Source organism: Bos grunniens, chromosome 14 (genome assembly GCF_055505025.1).
Source record: "Bos grunniens cultivar Pamir isolate PY7600 chromosome 14, Bosgru_T2T1.0, whole genome shotgun sequence".
Taxonomy (NCBI): domain Eukaryota; kingdom Metazoa; phylum Chordata; class Mammalia; order Artiodactyla; family Bovidae; genus Bos; species Bos grunniens.
In genome coordinates this window covers 36,413,168-36,440,707 of record NC_141178.1, presented here as the reverse complement: position 1 = coordinate 36,440,707, position 27,540 = coordinate 36,413,168, and the positions used below count along the sequence as shown (strand labels likewise).

At 42.8% G+C, this 27,540-nt stretch overlaps 1 protein-coding gene across 43 annotated transcripts in view; it reads left to right on the top strand.

Annotated features, from left to right (window-relative positions):
• Positions 1–27,540, top strand: part of SAMD12 (sterile alpha motif domain containing 12) — a 451,161-nt gene that overhangs the window by 274,603 nt on the left and 149,018 nt on the right. For 4 of the 43 annotated variants that reach the window (XR_015140683.1, XR_015140681.1, XM_086336372.1 and 1 more), the window contains one exon: positions 867–25,706. The exons of the other annotated variants lie outside the window; for them this stretch is intronic. Coding sequence is in view for 2 of the 4 variants with exons in the window: in XM_086336372.1 (XP_086192498.1) it covers positions 867–973 (107 nt within the window). In the remaining 2 variants the exon portion in view is untranslated. Of the gene's footprint in view, positions 1–866; positions 25,707–27,540 lie in introns of those variants that run through there. 43 annotated transcript variants of the gene reach the window in all.

Below are 27,540 nucleotides of genomic sequence, written 5' to 3'. Positions count from 1 at the left end.
GAATGGGAGGGTGTCATTTTGCTGGGCTGTTTCTTGCATACCTGAGATTTGGGGGCACTAAGAAATCAAATTTGTTCATCTCCCAACTTGACATCATAATGAAGCAGAGATGCCAACCCAGCATTTCCTGATGTCCCTCAAATATCCTGAGTAATCTTAATCTTATTAGATCAATGATGTGAAATTTAAATTGATTGCCAGTTGCCATTTTAATTGATTTAATTGAAATTGATTCGGCATAAAGGAGTGCACAGAAAATTATTAACAGCACCCTCAAAGGTTTCAAGTGTCTGCTTTGTAAGAGGTGATGGAGCTTTGACGTTTATATCAGAAGACTCAGTCTTTCCAAGTTATATCAGAGAAGTAAAGCGAATGTTTAGCACTAAAAACCATGGAACATTGATGAGGTTCACATACAGAGGGTCTGAAAATATATGAGAAGCGTTTGACTGTACTTTCCAGTTCGTCCCATTTCTATCATGTTCTTTGGTCATCATGAGTTTGTGTTCACTATAAGCTACATATGTGGGTATTTATTACTGCTAGGTATTGGAAAATTTGATTCTTGCCATTTGGGTCCCTAAAATTCAGACCACACTATGGAATGGAGGAATAGATGAAATAATAGCAGGAAAAGTCTCATTGACCTAAAATTGTTTTTGTAATTTTTTAAATTAATTGATCCTCTCTTGAGGCTTGGATATCTGTTTTGCTACATGAAGAGTTTTACTATAATAATTTTGATCTAGCAGGATTTTACCTTACTTAGGCAAAAATAAATGGCCTTTAATTCTCTGTTTTTAAAAGTTCAGATATGCATTATCTTTTCTGCTTCCTCTTCCCTTTCCCTCTTTTTTTCTCCCCAGCTTCTCTCCACTCCCCATTTCTTCACTGGAGACCCCTCTCAGCCTGCAGAAGAACCATTAGAAATTTATTAATTGAAGACCAGCTTCTGCTTCTTTGCCAGGGATAATCATTTGTTTTAGAGCTGATTTTGTGCTTTAATTAAATGAGCATGTCATTCAGCCAAATGAATTCATTTATATTTATTTATCTAGTTTTTTGGCCTGGACTTTCTTAGCAGGGTCTCGGGCGCATCACATTTGCTCACAGAATGAACTGAAAAGTGTCTCATGTCAGTTTAAGAGGTTCACAAATGGTTACTCCTCCCCATAAAAGCTGCATGAACAAAGCTGCGATTAGCAAATGTGCAAATGGCTGTTTCCTCAAGTCAAGGTCATCAGAGGAGCCATATTGATTATGTTTGTGCATACACGTGTGTCCTGCTAGAGCAGGAAAGTGAGGATTACCCATCACCACAGTCACTTCAGACCTTAAGAAGGTGTCAGAGGTCATGTTTTGACTATCTGGGCATCTACTGGCCTTTTCAAAATGCTAATGGATGATGCAAAGTTTAAATTCTACTCAATCTTTCCCATCAGATTTTGGGTTAGATTACCTACCGAGTATAGACTGTGTCTAACATTATGACAGACAATTTATAATGAGCTTCCCAGGTGGCTCAGTGGTAAGGAATCTGCCTGCCAATGCAGGAGATGCGAGTTTGATCCCTAGATGGGGGAAATCTCCTGGAGAAGGAGATGGCAATCCAGTCCAGTATTCTTGCCTGGGAAATCCCATGGACAGAGGAGCCTGGCACGCTACAGTCCATGAGTTTGTAAAGAGTCAGTCATGACTTAGCACACACACAATATTATAATAGGTGCTTTACGTTATGAAAATGGAATGAACATACTTATTCATTCACTAGTTCAACAACTTTTGTTGAGTGCCTATTATGTGTCAGGCTAGATATTAGGACTCAATGATGAATAATGCAGTCCTTGAAATGGGACAAGTAGGCCAGCTGCAGAAGACTCACTAGAGTCTTTCTGGCATGAGAGAATCATGTTCCCTTTCCAGAAGACTGATGCACTGGTTCTTAAGAGTTCTCATCTGCTTTTCCAGAACACATACCAAAGGGGATAAATGTTACCTTAAGATGCTTTTGAACTGTGGTGTTGGAGAAGACTCTTGAGAGTCCCTTGGACTGCAAGGGGTTCCAACCAGTCCATTCTGAAGGAGATCAGCCCTGGGATTTCTTTGGAAGGAATGATGCTTAAGCTGAAACTCCAGTACTTTGGCCACCTCATGCGAAGAGTTGACTCATTGGAAAAGAGTCTGATGCTGGGAGGGATTGGGGTCAGGAGGAAAAGGGGACGACAGAGGATGAGATGGCTGGATGGCATCACTGAGTCAATGGACGTGAGTCTGAGTGAACTCCGGGAGTTGGTGATGGACAGGGAGGCCTGGTGTGCTGCGATTCATGGGGTCACAAAGAGTCGGACACGACTGAGTGACTGAACTGAACTGAACTAAGTTCTTACCAGGAAGAAACAAGTACAGTTAAAGCAGTTCTCCATCTGATTGAAAGGATGGGAAAGGGTGCTGATGCCCACCTGGCACTGATAGACTTTTATTTAGACTTTCTGGTGATCTCACAGCTACAGATAACAAACTCCTTAATCACCCATCCTTTGTGACAAAATCCCTATGGGTGTAAAGAGTAACTCTGTGATTAAAAATAACTGTGTCCTTCATGACACATATTGCCATTTTCCCTGCTGAACTACAAACAGGCTTTGACTCCATCTGGAGTCTCGGGGGTTTTGTTTTTTATCTAAAATTGTCTGAACACAAAACTAGGTTTTAAGGGCTTGACCGTTGAGTTTCCAACAGCTTAACAAGTTACTCCTTAATGGAATAGGCATAATGTTAATCTTGAAGTCATTTGTTTTCTTCTCTGCATCATAATAAGAGCGGAAATTATGACAACTCGGCAGTTTCTAATATGAGAGACATTTGGGCTGGGAGTCAGTCTGTTGAATTCAACCAGCACTGGGATTAGGAACTGCCAGTACTTGAGTTTCCTCATCCTTAAAATAGTTCCTGGTAGATAATAAGTACTGTGACAATACAGATAATTGAAATAATTCTTGCTTAGACTCTGGGGAGCTTATTCCATTCAAGCCCTAGGCTTAGAAAGGAAAGGTTGAGAAAGAGTTGACCTCTTTGTCCCTTGATATGGGTGTGGAAAGTGTTGACTGTGGCAGAAATCCTACTGCCCAGGTGGAGAGAAGAAGGTGACTGTGTGTTTACAAAGATAGGAGAATGGCTTCAGCTTAGGAGCACCATCCCAGACCCTGAAATGTAGCTCATAGAGTATTCAATTGGATAGACATTTACTGAGCACATATTAGATGCTAAATACTATACTGATTTAAGACAACCCTGCCTTCAAGGATCCTTCAGTCCAGTGAGTGTTTCAAAGACTTAGACTTTTAACTTCTTAGAGTCATATTAAAATTGATCCACAAATCCAGAATCCTTAGTCCCAGGTGAGGCCAGGGTGACTAGCAACAACAGCAACAATCACTATCCTTTATTATATATTTATTATGTATCAGCTCTGTTTTAAGCTGTTTACACCGTCATTGTATCCTTTCAACAACTATGAGACTCTTAAGATGGAAGCTATTATTTTCCCTGCTTAGTGGATAAAATAACTGAGGCACAGAGAATTGAAGAGACTTGAACCAGGTCCCAGTTTCAGAAGTGACAGGGCAAGGATTTGAACAGGCTTTCTTCGAAGCCCACTCTTAGACACCAGGCTAAGTGTGCAGGTGCAACCATAATGGCATGGAGAAAAGACATGCAAGGGAGAGTTTTGGAACTGCAGGTTAAAAAAAGTACAGCATTGCATGTATAACAATTCAAGTTCTGTAGAGACTCACATTGACTTTTTCTAATAATGCAATACCCTGTGAATATATTTCATGATTCCTTTGTGCCATGTTCCATGCCAGGTACTAGAGTTACAGTTCAGAATAGAGCGGAAATGGTTCCTGCCCTGGGTGATTTTATTTTATTTGTATTGGAGTATAATCACTTTACAATGTTGTCTGTGTTTCTGCTGTACAACAAAGTGAATCAGCGATACGTATACATATATCGCCTCTGTCTTGAAACTCCCTCCCAACCCCCCACCACCAACCTAGGTCATCATAGAGCATGAAGCTGAGCTCCCTATGTTATACAGCAGCTTCCCACTAGCTATTGATCTTATATACAGTAGTTAAATATGTGAGTGCTACTCTCCCAATTCGTCCCACCCTCTCCTAACCCCCACCTTGGGTCCACACATCCATTCTCTCCATCTGCTTCTCTACTTCTGCCCTGCAAATAGGTTCATCAGTACCATTTTTCTAGATTCCATATATGTGCTAATAGGCGATACTTGTGTTCCTCTTTCTGACTTAACTTCACTCTGTATGATAGACTCTAGGTTCATCCACATCTCTACAAATGACCCAGTTGATTTTAGAACCTCAAAGGGAGGTGGATGTGAGAAAAGAAAGAAGGCTGCATGTAAATATAGTCACATCTCATTTAATGCCATCCCCGGCAGCACTGATTCATTATAACTACTTCTTTCTTAAATGTTTCCTTTAAAAAAAAAATTGTTTAGACCTATAACTATCCAGTATAGTTACTAACCTGTATCTTATCCATTCTCTGAACTGCCCCACTCTGTAGTCATGCAGTCGGCTGCTACAGCTCACCTTAGTGTACACTCAGCCCATGAGCATGGAACATTTTCAATCAATCAGCAATCTTTCTTCATAGTCTAAGTTTACTGTGCTCCTTGCTTATATTTATTCTGCTTTGGCCTCTTTCTACCATTAATTTTGTCATCTGGTGACCAGTTTTGACCATAATGGCATGAAGAAAAGACATGCAAGGGACACTGTTGAAACTGCAGTTAAAAAAAAAAATACATCATTGCACGTATAACAATTCAAGTTCTGTAGAGACTCACATTGACTTTTTCTATTAATGTAAATTGTTATTTTTTTAATTGGATAATAACTGCTTTACTAATGTGTTGGCATAACTATATATATATATATATATATATCTCTCCCCTACCTCTGGAGCATCCCTCCCACCCCTCCCCTCACATTTTTAGGCTTCAAATTTGCTTTCTGTAGGGACTCAAATTTGCCTTCAAAGGACCTAATGAAAGCCAACAGGAATATCACAAAGTTGGCCAGTGGTTACTGGAAACAGTCTATGGTGAGAGTTATATGAGACTCCTTAGATTCAGAAGCATGGCCGCCATTGTCCAATACCAGGGAGGCATCTCCAAGGGAGCTGCACTGCCCCCTGCAGGATTGTTCAGGTAGCACATCCCTCTCTGGGGTCCTGCCCACAGGAAATGAGGTGCGTGCGTGCGTGCGTGCGTGTGTCTGTCTGTCTGTCTGTCTGCCTGCGTGTAGGCTATGAAGTTTCATCGAGGGTAATGAAGAAATCATTGAAAATGTGAAGAGTGGCTCTACGTTAGGCTGGGGAGTAACAGTGACATTTAAGTGGTGACAAGAAGGAGAAATAAGGGTTGCCAGGTAGAGTAGAGGAAGAACAAGCAGGCTAATGGGAAAACGTGTGCCAAATATTGGAGCATAATAGAGGTTAGCATTACCTGGAAACTGAGCATAGTCCACAGACCGGACCTCAGAGCTCATCACACGGCCCAGACACAGCAGGGGCCCGATCCTGAGGGCCTGGGAGCCACGGTGAGGATCTGGAATAGCGGCTCCATAAGTAAAATGAGAGGCCATTTAGGGATTTTAAGCAGAGGAGCTATGAGATCTCATTTACATTGTAAAAGATCACGCTGGCAGCTGTGGGGAAAATGGATTGGAGAAGGGCGGGATGGAGCTGGGAAGGTCGGTGACTTTTGCAGAAATCCAGGGGAGGACAGGCAGGTGATGGTTACAACTAGGGCGGTGGCCACTAAGATGAATGAGACAACAGGGTGGCTCTGTTTGCAGGTAGGATCAACAGGACTTGGTGCTGGAATGGGTGTGACTGAGGGAGGTTGCAGAGTGAGTCCCGGTTCCTGTCCTGAGCTGCTAGGTAGGTGGAGGAGCCTGGAAGGGGGAGTATGAGGCAGAGGATGGACTGAAACGTGAAGAGGTCAGTTTGGAGCTTGTTAAGTCTGAAGTGCCTTTGATACACGTAAGAAAGCGGATGTCTTGAGTGTGGAGCTCCAGTGAAGGATTGGCACAAACCTGTAGGTTTAGGAATCATCAGAATACATGTGTCCAGTATGCTGGGGGAAGGGGGGTGCAGTCACTTGACCACAAAGCCTTCCTGACCTTTACTTACAGTAGGTCTTGTTTTACGTCAAATAAGAGAACTGCAGGGGCATACTCTTAGAGTGCTGGGTGTGCTTTCCTGACTGGGTCACCCATCTCGATTCTCTTCTGATAAAAGTTGTTCAAATGAAGATCAGAAAGGGCTTTGAGAGGGATGAGAGAGAATATTGAGGAGAGATATCATGGAGTGGCATTATGAGGCTGTCCATCATGCCCTGTCCTCTGCCAGCTCCCCACCCCCCACCCCAGCATTACTTCTGTTGATATAGGATAAAGGATTGGAAAGTGACCCAAAGAATGAACCTCAGAGTCAGAGAATCTAGGTTATGACCCCAGCTCTGTCCCTCATCACCTAGGAGGCAATGTCAGATCCTCTCTGAAGGTAAGTTTTCTCTGCTGTCGAATGAGAACAAAAATATCTAGCTCACAGAATTGCTATAGGATTCAAACAGAGTTTTGCAAAGATTTGTTGGAGATCTGAATAAATGGTAGATAGGAAGAGAACCCACATCTAAGAAGACATTCTTTGCAGAGATGAGTAAAAAGATGAGGCATGTGTTTTATAAGACTGTCCTAATCACTCAAACACTGAATTTCTGTTAAAGTTCAACAATCATCTCAAGCCAATGAGATAAGAGATTGGACATTGTATAGGATATATACACTGCCATTAAATTGCTTCTGACATTGGCCAGCTCTTTGTCAATCAGAATGACAATCATTACTATAGCAGTACCTAAAGACAGGTTTTCATTGTCTGTGAACAAGTCTGGAGAGTGGTTTAGAAGCTTCTAAAGATAGCTATGCATTTGGGTCCTTTTGATGATTTCATTTGTTCAGGATATATAGCTTGTTAAAGAATCATGCCTAATGTTTAGAGGTTCTTTATAAGAACATTTTACAAAACACAGCGTTTTTGCCTTTATCATTGTCAGACCAGAAGAATCCCTACCACAACTACCAGCAAACTGTCCATACTCTACCATTGCTATTCCCTAGATTCCATTGTTAATAGTTCCTTGTGTTTTAATGTTCCACTGAGAAATAGTCACGGTCATTACTCAGGTCAGCAGGTGTATCTGCTAAGCATCTCCTGTGTGCCCAATGCCGTTTGGACTCAGAGTGAAGATTCTTCCCTGTATTTCATTGACTCTGCCACTAGAGAGCAATACAAGAGTATTTATAATTTAATACTCACTGGAGTCATGCATGGGGCTTCCCAGGTGGTACAGTAGTAAAGAATTGGCCTGCCGATGCAGGAGATGGAAGAGACACAGGTTTAATTCCTGGATTGGGAAGATCCCCTAGAGTAGGAAATGGCAACCTACTCCAGTGTTCTTTCCTGGAGAATCCCATGGACAGAAGAGCTGGGTGGGCTACAGTCCATGGGGTTGCAGAGAGTCGGACACGACTGAGTACAGCATGGCAGCACCAGTGGAGTCATACGTAATTAAGTGTTCTAGGATAGCTCTGTCCAATAGAACTTTCTCCATTTTCCAATAGAACTTTCTCTATTTGCAATGGAACATGATGGAAATATTCTAGATTCACATTGCTCACTACAGTAGCTACTGACCACCTGTGGCTATTGAGCATTTGAAATATGGTTAGCATGACTCAGGGGCTGAATTTTTAATTTCATTTTAATTTACATGTAAGCAGCCATATGTGGCTACTAGCTACCATAGTGAACAGTGCAGCTCCAGTAATTCTAAGGAGAGATGGCTGTGAGCTCCAAGAATTCAGGAAGGAGGTAAGACTCCAGCCTGAGCTTAGAAGTAGGGAGGAAACTGGAGGGCCACTCTATCTAAGGTAACAGTGCGAGCAGAGGCTTTGAGGGAGGGGAAAGTGAGTGCTTTGTGAACATCACAGCAGGAAAGGCATTGAGGAAAATCAGATGAGTGAGACTTTCTGAAAGTGTCAAAGAAGAGGTTCCTGAGTCTAGACCATTCTTCTATTTTACATTTGGTATAAGTATTTCACCTGCATGAAGCCTCCCATATTTGGAACAGGGGTAATGTGGCATTGATTTTGTTATGCTTTCTATAAATAAATGAATTCCACAGAGTTATACCACACAGTATACTGGGTGTTCATTGAAGCTTTCAATAAAAATCAGATGAGAATGTAAAGATAATTAAGAAGCATTTACTGGGACCTCCCTGGTAGTCCAGTGGCTAAGACTCCACACTCCCATTACAGGGGACCCAGGTTCAATCCCTGGTCAGGGAATCAGATTGGGCATGCCACAGCCAAGACCCAGCACTGCCAAACAATTTTTGGGGTTTTTCTTTAATAAGCAATTACTTAGCAGAGGTTAAAGGAACCCATGAGGGTGTTTAGTCACCCAGGGGTTAACAGAAGCAGAAGCCAGAAGGAGCAAAGGGAGAAACTGTGTTCATGGAGTCTTCAGAGAGCTGTAGCCATGGGAGAGGGGTCAGCTAACTGCAGACTCCATAGCAGAGTGGTGTAGCCTGTGCAGAACCATCAATCCAAGCAGGGAGGGGATGAGAGAATAGCCAAACCTCTTGCCTGTTGCCTCCTGCTGGTCTTTCACTAGATAAAAACAGCCAGAAGCAAGATGGCATGAAATCACAGGTAATGCAATCCACAGGAGTCAGCCTCCCAGAGCAGGACAGGACAGAAAAGGTGAGAATGGGTCATGGGGAAGGGACAGGGAAAAGAGGTGGAAATAAACAACACTCTCTTTTTTTTTAATGTTTAAAAAAATAGTGGCTTAGTTTGTGCTGCTAAAGCAAAAATACCATAGACTGGGTGACTTAAACAACAGAAATTTATTTCTCGTAGTTCTGGAGACTGGGAAGTCCAATACCAAGATGATAGCTGATTCGGTTCCTGGCAAGAATTCTCCTCCTGGTTTGCAGACAGTTTCTTCCTTGCTGCCTCCTTGCATAATTGGGGGTAGTAGGTAGCAGTGTTGTAGGTAGCAGAGAGGGAAAAAAAGCAAGCTGTCTCATGGCTCATGTTGCAAGGGCACTAATCCCATTCATGAGGGCTCCAGCCTCATGACCTCATTTTTCCCCCCAAAAGCCCCACTTCCTAATATGTTCACATTAGGGATTAGAGCTTCAGCATATGAATTTTGGGAAGACACAAACATTTAGTCCACAGCAAATGGTAAAGTAGAAACTATATAAACATCTAATGTGTTGGTAAACTATGACAAAACCATATAATTGAATGTGTACAGTGTTGAAATTATACACAATGACAAGAGAAAGTTCTCACCAGACATTAAATGAATATGAAAATAGCATATGCAGGAAGTTTAAAATGTTATTTTTAGTGTATACACAGTAGATGTGTGAGTGTATCTTACAGGGAAAGAAAGGAAACTGGAAAGAAATGCACCAAAATTTTAAGTGGTATCTCTGGATGGTTGTTTGAGGGTGCTTTTTATTTTCTTCTTTGCACTCCTCAGTTTTCCAAATTTTCTAAAGCAACATAGTTACTGCATTTTTCTGACCTGGAACAATGTTTCTGTTGTTCTTGATATATCTGCAGGGCTATATTGAGTAGAGAGCAATGTGACCAAATTCCTTTTTATCAGCCAGATGGCAACCCATTCCAGTATTCTTGCCGTGGGCAGAGGAGCCTGGTGGGCTACAGTCCATGGGGTCGCACACAACTAAGCACGCATGTATGCACTAGCTCTGCAGTTCACTGGAGTCTCCTTTTGTATCCATTTCTGCAGTGATGACAGTGACCTGAGTTACATTTCTTAGTGTGCTAAAAATGGGATGAGTTCATAAAATGCTCCTCTTTTAAAACATTCCCCTGAGAAATCCTTAGGTCCTGGAGAATGGCCTGATTTCCTATTGATCTTTTTATTGCCTCAATTATTTCCTCAAACATGGTTAGTTAGTTCAGGTCCCCACCTTTCCCCATTGTCTATTATGTTTGGTTTCTGTTAAATATGAATCTTTGGCGGCACTTCCATTATTAAATTGACAGTTGCGTAATGCTATATTGGCATTTGTAAGAGTGAAGCATATTTCTTAGGCACCATGGAGACAGTAGCCATTTCTTTTTTTTGGAACCACCTGAGCAGAGCCAGTATTTTGTGCTCTTGTAATCTTCATCTTAAACACAGCAATCCATCTGTTTCATTGTTTTATTCTCTCCTGATAAGACTTCCCGCTGCTCTCCTCCTGATCTATAATCATCCGACCCTCATGGACTCTTGTAAACTGAATCATCACTAGTGATCTGATGATGACTTCTCATATAAGTTATCATTTCAGGAAACCCATTCCCTTTCCCTGGTTTGCTTTTTAACCTTCAGCTGCTGCCCAATTATTAGTTCTTTGGATGGCTGCTTCAGCAGCTTTTCTCTTGTACTTGCTTGTAGTAGGTATTAATAATAATAAGCAGTTCGTAAATGTGCACAATGTTGAATGCACGTAAGGTTATTGTTGACAGTCCTATTTGTAATCAGTTTTCCCGTTAGATGAGTTAGGATTCTTGTGGTTGCAAAGAACAGAAAGCCAAAAGTGGCTTCAGTAGAACAACAGGGCTTGGTAATACACATAGGTAAGAAGTCTTTGACTGGGCTTCAGAGCCAAGAGGCAGGAAACAGGGCCTCAGGTAGAAATATTAGGTTGGTCAAAAAGGTCGTTCAACTTGTGGACACGGTAGGGGAAGGAGAGGATGGAGCAAATTGAGAGTAGTGTGGAAACATATGCATTACCTTATGTAAAACAGATAGCCAGTGGGAATTTGCTGTATGATGCAAGGAACTCAAACCAGCGCTGTGACAACCTATCGAGGTGAGATCAGGTGGAAGGAGGGAGGGTAGTTCAAAGGGAGGGGACACACGTATACCTGTGGCTGATTCCTGTTGATGTATGGCAGAAACCAGCACAATAATTATAAAGCAATTATCCTCCAATTAAAAATAAATACATTTTAAAAAGAAAGCAAAAATAAGCAAACAAAAAATAGAGAAGTATTTACATCAGTTATCCGCATGACTATACCATGCTGCCACAAAAAAATTTTCAAAGAAAAAATTATGAGATATTGATAACAATAAAATGCTAAAATTTGAGGATAGAGAAGCAGCATAGAAAAAAATATAGATTAGGTACCAAATTTTATATTTCTAATTTGTGTGTGTTTAGAAGAAAAAATTATATCAATTAAAAGTCAATGAACTACAAAAAAATTCAAAAAAAGATGTGAGAATTTTTTTTTAAGTATGCCAGATATTAAGAAAATTTGAAAAAAATGTAAAGGAATGTCACTCTTCACTGACTTTTTAATTTGGAAAATATGTATTTCATAAAACATAGATTAACATGCAATGGGTTTATTATTTTTAAATGACTTAATAAAAACATTTAATGTTGAAACAAAGGTCATTCTGAGTTTTCCATAACATCTTACAGAAAAACTGCAATCAATAACCTTTTTGGCCAACTCAATAGAACTATGAACTGGGATCTAGCTCTAGCCTGCTCACTCTCTCTTTCTCCGTCTGTCTGTCTCTCCTCTCTCTCATTTCTCCTTTTCTATTGACCTCATTTTCTAATCACAGTATCTCTGCAACTCAAGTCACAGAATAACAGACAATGCCTCACTCTTTCAAGTTCACTATGACTAAAGCCCTCAGAACTCTCTCAAATGCTCTCAGTTTCTTACCTTTCTCCTCCCACTTATCTTCTGCCCCACCCCAACCCAATTCCATATTCCCTGAACAGGAACCCTGACTCACCCAGCTTTGATCCAGTCAACAACAGCCAGCGGTAGGATTGTAACCTGTCTCCCTAGCTGTCTAAAGACTTCCCCTGGGGTCATGGTGAGACAGACAGACACCCGAAAAGGTGTTGACCACAGTCATTAAGTGGTTGATGCCTTCATTGCACTTCCTTTGTAAGTACTTCATTGTACTTAGTCAATGGCAGGGATATAAATTTACCAGATGTAAATCTTTTTTCATTAATATTTAGAGGAAGAAGCATATAGCTACTAAAGATGAAGTCACAGGGGGAAAAGTGAGCTTTGAAGACTTCTTTCCAACATGGCAAGAAAGAACAGGTTGTGTTCTTGACAGAAGAGATTGTCACACAGAGATGTCAGGGAGGTGATGGGATGTGATTAAAGAGAGTAAAGTAGAAAAATCAGAACTAGGAATGACAGCAAGAAAAGTAAAAGCAGAAAGGGCTACTTCCCTTCCTGAGAAGTAGGCAGGATTCCCATGGTGAATATGGCTATTTTAAGTACCACATTTAAGAATCCAAATACCGACCTATGTAAGTTTTATAAAGCTTGCATCCCACAAGTAAGAAGATCCATTTTGAGGTAACCAGAATACAATTAGCCCTTCTGTGTGTGTCCTATTGCATTGGATCCCCAAATTGAGGCATGTATGTATTCACTCATCTAAAAGACATTTGTAGAACACAGGATTCAGAGATAAACAGGCTTTGACCCATCAGATGTTGCTAGACAAGGAGGCCAACACTGGATACTGAAAACAGACAGATCTGTGAATAAATGACTTCATTTTTTCAACACAGGTTTTTTGGACCTAAATGGTGAGCCAAGCACTGAGGTCAGTGTTAACTAGGAATTCACAGGCATGGATGGCACAGTGAAAGTGTGTGGAATGTTCTAGATCCTGCAAAAAAAGAGAGAGAGAGAGATGAGTCCTAGGAGAATGGCCACAAGGAATTATCTGTGTAAACAATCAGGGGTATGACAAACATCGGCTTGCCTCAAAGAGATAATAGCATAATTTCCTCACCAAGTCCTTGCAAAATTCTTTATTTAAGCAACGGTTTTAGCACACCCAAGCATGCTGAGGGGTCTTCTCCTCCCAGTCTCTACACCCACCTGTGACTGTCGACTCACTACAAAATATATCACTGTCCTTCACATTCCAGAATGACACTGCTGACTCTCCATATATCTCGATGAAGGATTATTCAGTTATATAGAACATTCCTCAATTGGAGGTAGCTTGAGATGGGAGAGAGAAAAAAGTGTTAAGGCATATTAAAAATCGGCTTTTTCCTGGTGGCAGTTTGTCATTTTTCAATTTGGCATCCTTCCCTGTTCTCTTTTCCACCACGTAGATCTGTCTGAGTCTTGATTCAGAGGGGATTTTCTTGCAATGTCCCTTTCTTCCACCATATGGATAAAATCACCAGGTTTAACTGAAGGCTGTTTGGAGTCTTGCTTTATTTACAGTCAAAAGCAGATCACTTATGTTGTTGGCCTCAGTCCTAGACTCTCAGGAAATAGTGCCTGTTGGCCGATGATGGTCTGTGTCTACGCCCTGGCCTAAGCCTTGGCTTTGACTGGCCGTGGGTGTCACAGCTTCCTGGGACCTGGAGCAAGCTCCATCCCGGGCTTTTTTTGTTCCCTCAGGCCACCTTAATCTGACTGTCCCATCCCTTAGTCTCTGAAGCCACAAGTCTGTTTTCGGTGCCCCTCTGTGGTTCACGGCATAGAGCAAATTATCAAAGCTGCTTGAGCTGGAAAGAAGTTCATTTACTTAAAAAAAAAAATCAGCAACCACATGTGCAGCAGTTCTTGTGTATTAAGCACTTTCTCATTTCACAGATAAAGAAACCAAGGCACACCAAGGTTGAGGAACTTGTCCTGCAGCTGGTAACTGGCAAAGCTGGGGCGTGATCTTGGGCAGTGATTCAGTGTCTTCACCGTCTCCCCCAGCTGCGCTGCTTCACCCCACTTAGAGGTTCCCTCATCCAACCTCTTATTAGATTAAATGAGTTATTGTATAAAAAAGCTCTTAACACACAGTCAGAGCAATATAAGTGCCAGCTGTTGTTATGAGTGTGTTTAATAAATGGTGAAAGCCGAAGCCGGAGAAGTAATTCAGGTTCATATACTTAGTGCAGTATTTCCCAAATCATATTCTGTAGAATGCTAGTATCCAAAAGGATGTAATAAGCACTGTATTTTTTTTTAAAGGATAATAACCAAATAGGTTTGGAAAATGTTGGTTAAAATTTAAAGCCAGTCTTTTACGCTATAGTACTTCTCAAAGCACTTTCATGTGCTAATGTGTATTATTAACCTCCCAAAGGTGGCCCTGACACACAGTTTTCTAGACAGAGTAAGACTATTGTATGGGAGAAAATTAGCATAACAGGACTGAGACTGCTTTTCTTGCGAGGTTGGCCCCAAATGGATTTCAGGAGCTTTCCCACCACCTTTTGGTCAGAATGGCCCATGTGCTCATGTGACTAAATTGTCCATACAAGATCATTCATACTGAGTACTTGCTTTCCTTCCGGGAGTCTAGACATTTGGTACATGCCAGGCTGAGGACACCCATGTGACCAGATCCTGTTAAAAAAAAAAAAAATCTCTGGGCGATGACTCTCTAATGAGTGTCCCTGGTAGATAGCACTTCACACGTGTTGTCGCAACTGGTAGCTGGAGGGATTAAATGCATCCTGTGTGCCTCCCTGGGGACAGGATACTCAGAAACTTGTGCTGGTTTCCTCCAGACTTTGTCCCGGGGGCCTTTCCCTTTGCAGATCTTGCTCTGCATCCCTTTGTCGTGATACATCTTAACTGTGAGCCCAACTCTCTGCTGAGTCCTGCTGGTCCCCTCAGTGAGTCAGCAAACCTGGGATGTTCTTAAGGACCCCTGTCACAGCCAGGAAAGCGTTTTCTACACGATGACTTTTAACAACACGTGGCCCACTGGGGGTCCACAGTGTATGATGTGGGTAAGGATGAGCTGTTCACATCCCTACCCCCACAAGTTAGAGGTGGCGATCACCCCACATCACCCCTCTGAGAAATGTTAGGGTTCCTGAGGCCCACGTGGAGGTCATTACCAAGTAGTGATTTCCTTCCTGGCTGGGACACCCAGATTAACTAAACAGTGACAGAGCACAACTGGCTGGTTACAATTTCATCACATTTTTGGCACATTTGGGTGGCAAGGATAAGGATGAAACCATCTTTCAAGTTCTCCCATTTTTTTTTTAAAGATTCACTTATTTGATTTATTTATGGTTGTGCTGGGTCTTTCTGTAGTTTCGGCGAGCAGGGCTACTCTCTAGTTGCGGTGCGCAGCCTTCTCGTTGCAGCGGCTTCTCTTGTTGCGGAGCACGGGCTCTAGGCATGTGGGCTTCAGTAGTTTCCACTCACAGGCTCTAGAGCACCAACTCAGTCATCATGTCGCACGGGCTTAGCTGCTCCATGGCATGTGGGATCTTCTTGGACCAGCGGTCAAACCACATCTGCATTGCAGGCAGATTCTTTACCACTGAGCCATCAGGGGAGCCCCAGTGTTCTTCCATTTTTTAGCCTTACCTCTTTAGTCCAGGATAAAAGTGTTTATATAGACGTATATTATATTAGAATTTGTATGAAATGCATCATGTCAAATTATATTTGTGCATAGGAATTGTTTTATATATCTAGTTAGACAACTCTAGTAAAGGGAGGCTTTTTGAGCCTCATGGCCGAGCCTGTGGGCTTATCCCTTGGTAAATACAATTTCCTTGAGTTCATTTTAGAGAATAAACAGATGTGCCCAGGGTCTCCCGAGAGCAGGTAGGCTGCTCTGGTGCATGAAAAACCAGCTGAAGAGGGTGATCAGCCCCAGCATGTGTTCCTTCCAGCCCTGTCCCTGGTGCCCCTCCTCCTCACATTCTTCATGGCTGACTTGTCCTCCTGGTGTTTGTCACAGCTTCCAGAAGTTATATTTGCATATCCCCCACCATGGGTGGGGAACTGTACTTCCTGCAGGCCAGCCCACTCCAGCTCACTTCCCTACATTGTATGTCTAGACCTGCCCATACTATTTGCCTTTGACCTTGTTCTCACAGCCATGGTTGACCTGTTTCTAGGTAACATACAGTCCTATACCAAGAACCAGTCAGTTATTGGTTTCTCAGGCTGTTTGGCAACTGGACTAAGCAGTTGGTCCTCCTTATAGTCCCAGTGCTCTGTGCTCACGCTGGATCATGCCTTCATTTATGTGTTTCTTGTATCCTCTTTGATCTTGTTGACCTGTCCAAATCCCAGCTCACAGAGTGCTCCATGAAGCTGGCCCTCTCCATTGCACCACTGTGGACCTCCCTGGACCTTGAATTCCCACCAGTGTCTCTTATCTGTAGCATATGCCTTCACATGATTATTTTATCTCCTTATACATCCGTATCCACAGTGGTTGAGCTCCTGCTAAGAGCCTTTCAATGCACTCGAAAATAGAGATACAAAAAAAGAATAAAACAAAGTCCCTGCCCCAAGGAGCTGACTGTCCGAGCTGCTTTATATTGTTACACTGTTTTTCACACTCAAGTGCTGATTCTTCTCTGCATCTTAAAACTCTCTGCAAATAACGAACTCTTCTTGGGTTCTTTGCATTTCCAGAATGATGATGCTTCAGTAGCAAATAGTGATTAAGAACTCAGGAACAGATTGAGTTCCTAGTCCATTTCTATAGTCATGAAACATGTTCGCTTCTATTTCCTCATCTTAGACTGAGATGAGGAAGGGCTGATGTGGATAATGTTCATAGATTCCCAGCAGGGGCCATGTACACGCTGATCACATAACTAAGTGGTAGCTGTAATTCTTACTAAGCAGGCCTATGGCACAGAGTTCATAAAGGTTTTTCCTGGAATTTTGGCCTTGGAGCAGCACTGGGAGAATTTTCCTAGTGGGCAAGATCCTGGCATTGTACCATCCGTCTCCGATCAAGTCCAACCTGAGCAGGATGGGAGGATGGGAGATGTTACAAGAGAAAGCAGTGGTGACTCAGAAAGCCAACAGTGCGTGTCAAGACCTGCTAGGCTTCCTCTGCCCAAGGACGTGCATTTCCACATCCATTTTTGGCAAGAAGCTTGCTGTCCCTGTTTTGTTTCATTTCCTGACACTCAGGGTGGAATGGAGGCTGGAAAGAAGACTTTCCATGTAATGATGGACTACTGTCTGCCAGGTGCCATGCATGCCTTCTCTGTCTTCACAGCATTCCTGCTTAGAAGACCATCTTACTCTCATTTGAAAGACTTGAACACTGAGACTTAAAGAGGTTAAGTAACTTGACCGCAGTTACACAGCTAACCCAACACCGATCCAAAACCTTTCCCCTTAATACCAAATGCCCTTTAGTAAATCAGATCTGTGGAAGTCCTGGCCTACTCTGAGCTGATCCATCTGTATTTCCCCTCCTGCAAAACCCACTCCCACTCAGCCCCCAGGGGTCTGTGAAACAGGTGACAACTTCACACAAGCCTGCAGCACCATCGTCCTATAATGCAACCTCTTCAGGGCTGGGACTAGGGTGAGGTGCATGAGGGGCCTGGTGCAAAATATAAGGGAGGCCCCCATGCCCAGGTTCATGCATGTGTCTGTCCATGATTTTGCTCACCCTAATCCCAGCCCTGCCTTCCCCAAAGCCAATTGTCCTGCTAGAATTCGCTGAAGATGACTACACCTAGACCTCCATCACTGTGATAACCAGGATGGGTCTAAAATTCGCTGGCAAGCTGTGTGCTCCCCCCAACCCCTTCTCAGATTGCATATTTCTATTCCAGGACAATTCCTGCCCCTAAAAGTATTTTCCCTCCTCCAAAACTACCGTTTGTGGTTTCTTTTTACCTGATTCTCCCTCCCAAACCCTAATTTGCACGCAAGCAGGAGGAGACCTCAGAGATCCTCTTCCAGGGCTACAGATTTGGTCTCAACCCAGGTGTTAGCTCCATTCTGTTCGATGTGGCTGAGCAGAGAAGGATTGGGGGTGGGGGGTGGGGGGTGGGCAGGGCTGAACAGAGGAGGACTAGGAGGCCAGGGCTGAGTGGAGATCAGGGTGGTCTGGGTGAGCGGGCTCCATCTCAGGTATGGCTTGTGGACAGTTGTGCTCCCCATTGTTATAACCCCCACTGGCCCTCCTCATCATACAGAAGAGGAAATGGAAGCCACAAGGAAGGGATGACTTGCCTGAGCTAAGTTAGCCAGCGAATGCTAATCCAGGCTTAGAAACCCTGCCTGCCACTCCAAGCACATTTTCCCCACTGAGTCAGGCAGATGGAGCCCACACTCTTCTCTTGGCCCCATTACTGCCACAGCTACCAGCTCATAAAAGGAGGTGTGATTCATCAATCTAGAAATCAAGACCTTTCAGAGTTTAAAACCACCCTTGATAGATGCACATTTTACTTTCTTGGCAAACTGCAGTGCAACTTTGGTTCTCCATCCAATTAAATCTGGGCTTTACTGATCTCCAGCTTTGTTCACAACAGATTTCTGCCTGTTGAGACAATAATCATGCATGAACAATGCTAGATTTCAATTGCACATTTCCTTGTTGTTGGAGTTAATAGATTGCTCAATCCCTTTTAAGCAAATAAGGTACCAGGTTACTGATCTGACAAAAATGAATAACTTCATTAACTATGTAATTAGACATTTGAAATTGAACTTTATGAATGCTTGTGTTCATTGAGAAAGCCATTAAAATCATATGGTAAGCGTTAAAAAAGAACGGGGGGGGCGGTCATGATTCATACTTTAGCTATGCCCAGCTTTCTCTCCAAAACCTTCCCCCATAATTGAGTACTAGCAGTGTGGTTAGGGCTTCCCTTGTGGTTCAGCTAGTAAAGAATCTACCTGCAATGCAGGAGAACTGAGTTTGGACCCGAGGTTGGGAAGATCCCCTGGAGAAAGGAAAGGCTACCCACTCCAGTATTCTGGCCTGGAAAATTCCATGGACTGTACAGTCCAGGGGGTCGCAAAGAGTCAGACACAACTGAGTGACTTTCACAATGTGGTTCAGAATCATCTGGAGTTTTGACTCAAAAATGGAGTTTTGACTCAAAAGTGCTGAGTCTTGCAACATCCCCTGATTCTCCTGACTCAGAAGGTGAGTCAGTCACTACAGTTTAAAACGTACTCATATGGAACTTGGACCATTTATATCAGTGACTTCTTACTTGGTTTCTGAACTTTTTGTTTTTCTTTCCTTTGAGACATGAAGTCATTACCGCCATCATATCTTGTATCTCTGGTTCTGAGTCAAATTCAACAAGAAATGGAAATCACTCTACATTTCATCAAACTATGTTTTGACCAAGATAGACATGGGAGAAGGGAATTCTCAGAATAGGAGACATTCAGTTTTCTCTTGTGGGTCATGATAGAGTTATATAGGAAGATCCCTCATTTACCTACTGGTGTGTTTTCAGTAAAATTCTGTTGTCAAAGATGATAAAACGCCCTTGAGATCTTAATTTTCAGTTATAGGCAGAAAATATCCAAATACATGTCAGCATTTTCCTAAAGCTCCTTTATAAGAATTTCTTTTAGTGCATGAAGCCCAGCATGCATAGTGTTGGGCATGGCCAGAATCTGCCAACATGCATATTTGACAACAGAGTTTTTCAGAAAATGTGAATTAATTTCATTAATTAATTTGAATTAACTCATAAAGCTAATAATTTAAAATATTTATATTTTAAATATAAATTTCCATCTTCTACTTAAAATTTTTTAACTTTTTCATATGGGACCACATCCACCAATGCAACAGCCTGGTACCTAGTGGCCATTCTTTGAAATAGACTGAGGCACACTAAAGACATTTGGAGATTCTCTAACATTCCTTTTTCTGAGAGGTGGTGCTTGGGTATCCTCCCCTTGAAAGCTGAGTGACTGCTCTGACCATTATCATGTGGCAGAAACTGGCAGTATCTAGTTCCCACACTTGTCCAAGTGTACCCACAAAACAAGCGCACCTGCCCTGAGATCACCGTGCTGTGCGGAGCCCAAGCCACAGGAAGATGTTCTAGAAAAGACTTCACGTGGAAAAAAATAAAGGTCAGGGAGCACCCAAGAAGGAATTCCCTGATGGTCCAGTGCTTAGGACTCCAAGCTTTCACAGCCAAGAGTGTGGATTCAATCCCTGGTCCAGGAACTAAGATCCTACAAGCCCTGTGTGGCACACCCTGCCCCCCGAAAAAGGATCACCCAGATGCCAGACACGTGGCTGAAGAAGCCATCTTGGAAATGTACCCTCCCCCCCCGTAAGGGGACATCATATGGATCAAGGATGGACCACCCACCTGAGCCCTTTTTGAATTCCTACCCAACAAAAGCATGGGCAAGAGGAAACTCCTTGGCTCAAGCCATCTATTTGGAGTAGAGAACTAAAACAAGAGCCTGTATTTCTTCTCTGCTCTCTTCTCACCTTCATTCTTTCCCCTGGCCTTACTTTCTCAAAGTCATTTTACATTCTGGCTCTTGTGGGAATTTGGGTTCTCAATCCTTATTTAAACCAGTCTGGAGATCTCCTCAAGTTATGTGAACTTTGGAAAATTAGAATATTAAAAATAAATGTATATACATGAAAAAATTGGGTTCTGAGGGCAGGAGGGCTGCAGGGAGCAATGGAAATTTCTGCTTGAAGTGCTTTATCTTCCGTGGGCCACCTTGCTCAAGGTGAAGAGAGCGCAAGATCAAGGATTGGTCAGCTCTTTCTGAGAGTTGCCTTCCTTATCGGTAAAAGCAGGACCTGTTCATCTTTGACATTCGAGGAGCCTAGGAGTAAGATAGCTCTGCTTTTGTATTACTTATTTTGAGGGATATTTTTGTCTCTTGTAACATATTAGAAGATATATTTATTCCATGGCAGTCCAGCCTGTGGGGCAAAAGAAGTATCTAATTCTTTGTAGAAGCCTGTGCCTTTCTCATCTTGTATCTCCAGCTCTCAGTAAATAGCTTTGAGTAAATGAATGAACAAATGAACGTGTGTTAGTGACTGAGGCTACAAAGACAAATGAGACACGGCTCCTGCCCTTGAGGAGCTCACAGTCTATCGAACACAGGCAGCAAATTAAATACTGGTTATGCCTCCTAGGTAGCACATTCTTTTATTCAGAAACATCATTCTGTCTGTATCGAGCTACTGTTATACCCATATCCTGATGGAATGACAAGCTTCAAGGAAACACGGTTCAGAAGAGCCCAGAATAGGGCAGGAGGCTGCCAACCACTCACCCTAAATAGACAGCTTCCCCGTGCTGGGTTGAGGTCTTAGCTTTGGTGGGAGGAGGAAGAAGGGAGGTATGTCCCATTAGAGCTGTGGAAGGCCAGGCACAATTACTCAGAAGCCCCCTCAGGGACCTGTCAGAAAAGCAGGAACAGAATCACTAACGCATCGTTCCATCAGGCTTTGCTGACAGAGACTGCAGAAGCAGCAGCAAGACTGCTTCATCACACTAACCCTCAGAGCTGCAGCCAGAGCTGAAAAGTTCAAGGCAAACACCAGAGTTGTTTTGTGTGTGAAGAGTGATGAGGAAGTCACTGATTTTCATCAGCCTGGCCCACAGAGCCTTTGAGGAATTGCCTTTTGTTTTCCACCCCAAGTGAGTTTGGCGAAGTGTCAGCTCATGCCTTTTTTCTCTTTTTCTTTCTTTATACTGAGGACTTTGGGAGGTGGGAGATAGAGGAGGCAAAGACCTTTGTTTAAAGATAAGTGGCTTCTTGTTCTTTACTCTCCTGGGGAGCTTGAGTATCAGTGACAATATATTGATAAGATCAACATTGTATGGAGCGTTGCTTACCATGTTTTGGAGTTTTGAAAGATTTCTTTTTTTGTGTGTTACATAGCAAGACCACAAGGATGTCAGGAATTTGTCAGAGTGATGCCAGGATCTGGTTAATTTCCAAGCAGTAGACTTGTGTTCTAGCCCAGGGAGGCTGATCCCCACAGGTGGAAATGACTTTGTTTGTTAGTAGAACCTGGTGAAATACCTAAGCAGTAGTTAATTTCCTGTCTTCAGTAGACTCTGAGCTCCTTCAAGTAGAAATCCCACAAGGAAAGGTAAAAGCAACAACGTTGCAAACCCAAAGTCTTTCCCATCCCTCACAGTTTAAAAATATCAATATCTTAATGCTTTGAGAAGAAAATGTCATCTTTATCAAGGGCCACTTTCTGTTTTAAAGCATAGCTTTTTCATCATCCCATCATTGGAATCCAAAGTAATCACAAACTCACTGTCTTGATAATTAGGTACAATTATAAAAAATAAAGTTTTTTCTTTTTAAATTAAAGAGCAAGTACAGAAACTGTTGCTAGTAAGTGGTAATTAGCTTGTAATTACCGTGGCACTGACCCATGAACCTCATCAGCAGTTCTAACTGCAGAGCTCCAGTTTCAAAGGGGAAGAACTTTCATATTTCTGAAAGTAGAGCCTGCTTGCTAGTTTTGTTTCTATTCTTTTAAGTTTTACCACTTTCCGTTGGTCTGTGCATTGCTCTTAACTGTGATGAGTGTTTCCTCTGTGACCCTCCATCCCTGGTGATTTTGTTTAAATCTGGACTCTTATGGCCCAAGATCCCTCCCTGTCTTTAGATGAGTAGCGAATAAAAAGTTTTATTGCTTAATCTGCAGGAGGTGACTAGAAGGTGAAATGAGGTTAAAGAAAGCATATCAAGATAGCATGCTTGGTCTCTCTGCTTCTAAGAGGTCTGAAATCACTCAGTTCCTTGGGACTAAAAACATGGAAGAGACACTGGTGTGTAAAGGCAAAACCAGCATGTAACATGGATTACTGGTCCCAAGCCAGCAATGATTAAGGACCCTCTTGGTTGCATAGTCTTGTCCCTTAGTCCAGAGAGCTGAACTCTCAAATGAGGACTACATGGAAAAAATTTCTGAAGCATGAGATTCCTTCTTCCTCCATTCATGAAGACTGTTCTGTAGCCATAAGCATCCTAGAGGATGAGATGGTTAGATAGCATCACCAACTCAATGGACATGCATTTGAGCAAACGCTGAGAGATAGTGAAAGACACCAATGATTGGCATGTTGCAGTCCATGGCATTGCAAAGAGTCGGACATGACTAAGCAACTGAACAGCAACAAAACATCGTAGACCGAAAAAGAACTTGGAAAGATTGTTTTTGTCCATATGCTTGACTTCAGATAAAACAATCACAACCTACCCATACAAGATAAGAAAATGATAGTGGTCAGTTTTCTTTGGTAACATCCTGATGTTCGGTTACTTTCCCCAGAAGGAAAATCCTGGTATGCCTTTGGAGTCTGACAGAGCTGGATTCCAGTATCTGTGCAGTTACTCTCTGGGTGTGTGATTATGAGCAGATTATTGATCTTGCCAAACCGTAACTAATTTGTAATACACAAATAAACACCAGTCTGCATATATTAGGAGGTTTTGAGGGAGTGGAGATCTATGTGCTGTTCCTTCTCTCTTCCTCCTTATCCCAGCCAGTCCCTCCTGCTACATTCTCACTGCTGTCCTCCTCAGGGCCGAGGACAATGTCCAAGTCTAATCATTCCCAGGGGAGTAGGTAGCATGATATAACTTGAACATTCGATATAAATTTTAAAGGGAAACATTCTTGCCCCCTTCAGAGTAGCCAGATAAACTAAGCAAGCAGGTAGTGTATCCCATGATGAGTTAGTTTAACAAAGTGCCCAAAACTGGGTAGCTTAGAACAACAAATATCCACGTGAAGGCATCAGGAAAGCTCTGTTCGGGGCCTCTCTCCTACCTCTCTGGTAGCTTCTTGTATGGCAGGGTAACGCCAGTCTTCAGACGCCTCTCCCAGTTTTCCCTTTTATAAGGACATCAGTCATTTTGGATTGGGGGCCACACTGTTCCAGTGTGACCTCATCTTTTACATCATTCCATCTACACCACCAAATCAGGTCTCACACTCTGACCTGATGGGAATTCGGACTTTGATGTATTAATTTGGGGGAGACACGTTTCAACCCATAACACACTAAGTTGTGGGACAGTAATTCCTGAAAATCTTCTGGCAGGTCCTCCTTGACATTATATTAATACTTGGGATTCAGGACAAAGTAATTTGTGGCCAGCCCCTCAGGTGTTTCAGAAAGACAATTACTTGGAAAAACAACCTCAAACCCAGCAGATCAGGGAAACGTGTCATAGTGCAGAGTTGCAAAGTCACGTGCACAAAAGAAAGGGAGGGAAAGCCTGGAGGAAAATGGACAAGACAACCACAAGGGCCCTAACAGCCACATCAAGAATGCCGCACAATAGGTAAAGGGTCTTTGAGGCCCGTACGCTCTTCTTAGATCTAGGAGGTCTCTTCCTCTAACTAAGGCTGTGCCTTTACCGAACCTAGGAAGCTTTTGGTCCCACAACAGTCACATGTGATGCAAAGACTTTCAGTCCCCAGGAGAAAGGTATTTGTCAAGGATATCTAGGCTTGAAAATGGGACTCTATAAGAATGAAGTTAATTGAGATTCTTTTTTTTTAAATAATACATTTATTGGAAAAACTTTGAACAAAGATGTGGAAAACCTCCACAATGGAAATGATGAAAGATAACTAAGGGAAATTAAAATAAGATCTTCAGAAGTGTAGAAAGATCCTACATTTATACGTTGGAAATTTCTTTTTTAATTTAAATTTATTTATTTTAATTGGAGGCTAATTACTTTACAATATTGTATTGGTTTTGCCATACATCAACATGAATCCGCCACGGGTGTACATGTGTTCCCCATCCTGAACCCCCCTCCCACTTCCCTCCTCGTACCATCCCTCTGGGTCATCCCAGTGCACCAGCCCCAAGCATCCTGTATCCTGCATTGAACCTGGACTTAACATCACATATTTTTGTTAGTTGGGACTAGCTGAGAAAATTTTAGAATAATTTTCAAATATTGGAATGGTGATGGAGAGCAACATTTTGTCATTTTCAAGGCAAGGGAGGATCAAGGGGAGACTCAAATTATGGGAGGTGCAGTTCAAACTAGATTTGAGAAGAAATTCCTGACAGTAAGGGTAATTTATTTTTTAAAAAAGTAAAACTGTGGTATCTTCTTTACATATGTTAAATACAAAGGTGGGCTCCTCTCTGTTATAAAATGAGCCTAGTCATTCCTGAATATCAAAGAGCAAGGCTTTATCTTTCCATCTTTTTTATGGACTGTGCTCATAACTTACACAGGTGCAGAGCTGAGGTCTAGGGTCACAGGGATGACAGGCACAGGTTCTATCCTCAAAGAGCTCACCCACTCATGTCACTTAGCCAATATCTAGTTGTTGAATAAAAACATAAATGGAGATATAAACACAGATCAATTTTAATGCAATAGCATAGTACTAATGGCTGCCCCAATACCATGTTTCTATGTCTAACTGTGGCCAAAGTCATTCAAGAATGCTTTGCAGGGCTTCCCTGGTGGCTCAGCAGTAAAGAAGCCACCTGCCAATGCAGGAGACACAGGTTCAATCCCTAATCTGGGAAGATTCCGTGTTCCATTGAGCAATTAGCCCATGGGCCACAACTGCGGAGCCTGTGCTCTAGAGCCCGGAAGCGGCAACTACTGAAGCCTGCGCACCCTGGAGCCCATGCTCTTTAAAAAGAGAAGCCACTGCAATGAGAAACCTGCTTACCACAACTAGAGAAAAGCCTGTCAGCAACAAAGACCCAGCACAGCCAATAATAAATGAGTGAATAAATAAAATTATTTTTAAAAAAGAGAGCTTTGCAGAAGAGTTGGCATTTGGGCACCGTCTTGAAGGATGACTGTTGGTTTGCAGAATGGGCATGAAGGAATGGGACACACACCAGAGGCATAGTGATGGGCTATTTGGACGCTGAGTACAGTGTGATTTGAGTAGAGGTGACCTAGTAGAAGTCAAGGGGGGCCAGTGATCAGAGAGGAGGTGAGAGGCAAGTAAAATGCATAAACTCCAGTTCTTCAGAGGGTCTCTTGAGCTGCTAGTGACTCAGATGCCTTTTAAGTGTGGTCCACTCTTTTCAGGACTCCCCTGACCCAGCCTGACCATAAGACACTTTATTTTGTCCTTCATTTGTAAGTTGTAAAACAAAAGGGTTATCACTTGATGATATTCTAAAAGACAAGGCTGGATGAGGTCACTCTTCAACTTGGGAGTATTCAATTTCAGTGTCAGGTCTTCGTGAACCTTCCCTCTCTGTCAGGAGAGACCCACTTGTGATCATGATGCAGAAAGCTGAACAAGCCTGATGCCAGCTTCTTTCCAGAGAAAGATGGAGCTTCGGGTAGGAGATGGATGGATGGAAGCACAAGCCAGCTGGACTCTTCCGTGAGGGTGGAGCTGGCCACGGCCACCCTGCCGTTGAACTCTTGCCAGCTTATTTTGTTGCATAAAAATCTCATCTGTGCACTGGGAGAGTGGCTCTGTGGAGCTCAGAAGCTCAGGGAACATGCTTCGCCAAACTCTGCTTCTTAGATCCTAAAATTGTTACCGAACCAAACTTGGCTTCACTCACCCAATCTACCGACACCGGGTTGTGGTGAAGGAAAACACGGTGTTTATTTACCAAGGAAGGAGAGTAAGCAACTCATGCTCAAAATACCCAAACTTTCGATGGCTTTCTAGGGTTTTAAAGCCAATGTTAGAGGTGAGAGTCTCAGGGTGGGTGATCAGCTCCTGGTCCTTTTCCTGATTGGTAGATAGTGAGGTAACTGGGTGATGTTTCAGGAATCTCAATCATTCCAAGCAGTCTGGGGTGTGTGTGCTTGTGGTCAGCATGAAGTCACCATCCTCTGCTGGGTTTTGCAGGGAAGGGCATCAGATTGTTAACTTTATCCCTTCAAGATGAACTTGAAGGCCTATGATTGTTGTTCTAATCATTAACTGCTTGAGTCTGCTCTTTGGAAGTCAGAGAATGTCACAGAAGAAAAGGGGGAAAATGGGAAGACTGGTGCCCACAGGGTCTTGCTAGTTTTCAGTCCCCCCTACCTTTTCTTTGATATCCCTCAGTCCTGAGGGGAACAGGACAAGAAAGGGAATAAAGTTTCAAAGGGAACTCAGTTTTAGGGGAACTCAGTTTCAGGTTCTCATGAGAAGCAGTAAAGCAAGGTATGAGCAAGGGAAGGAGAGGCTGAAGGGAAGCATCTCAGAGGCGCTTTCCACACAGAAGTATCTGTTGAACACTTTGTACGTTTTAGGCACTGTGCTCCTGCTGGATGCAAACACCATATTTCCCTGCCTGCAGGCATGCCATGTGGTTAAAGACATTTCCTCAGCAGAAGAGACAACTAAAAGCAGTCACAATATACAGGAAATTAAGGGGATAGGCAGAGGAGGCCGTGGACCCTCGGAGCAGCCTTAACGTAGCAAAGCATTCCAGGCATGGCAGCCAGATACAAGAAAGGACTTGCTCAGTATGGCCAGAAGTAAGGTAGCTCAGCTGGTAAATAATCTGCCTGCAATGCAGAAGAGCCCGTTTCAATCCCTGGGTCAGGAAGATCCCCTAGAGAAGGGATAGCTACCCACTCCAGTATTTCTGGGCTTCCCTGGTGGCTTAGA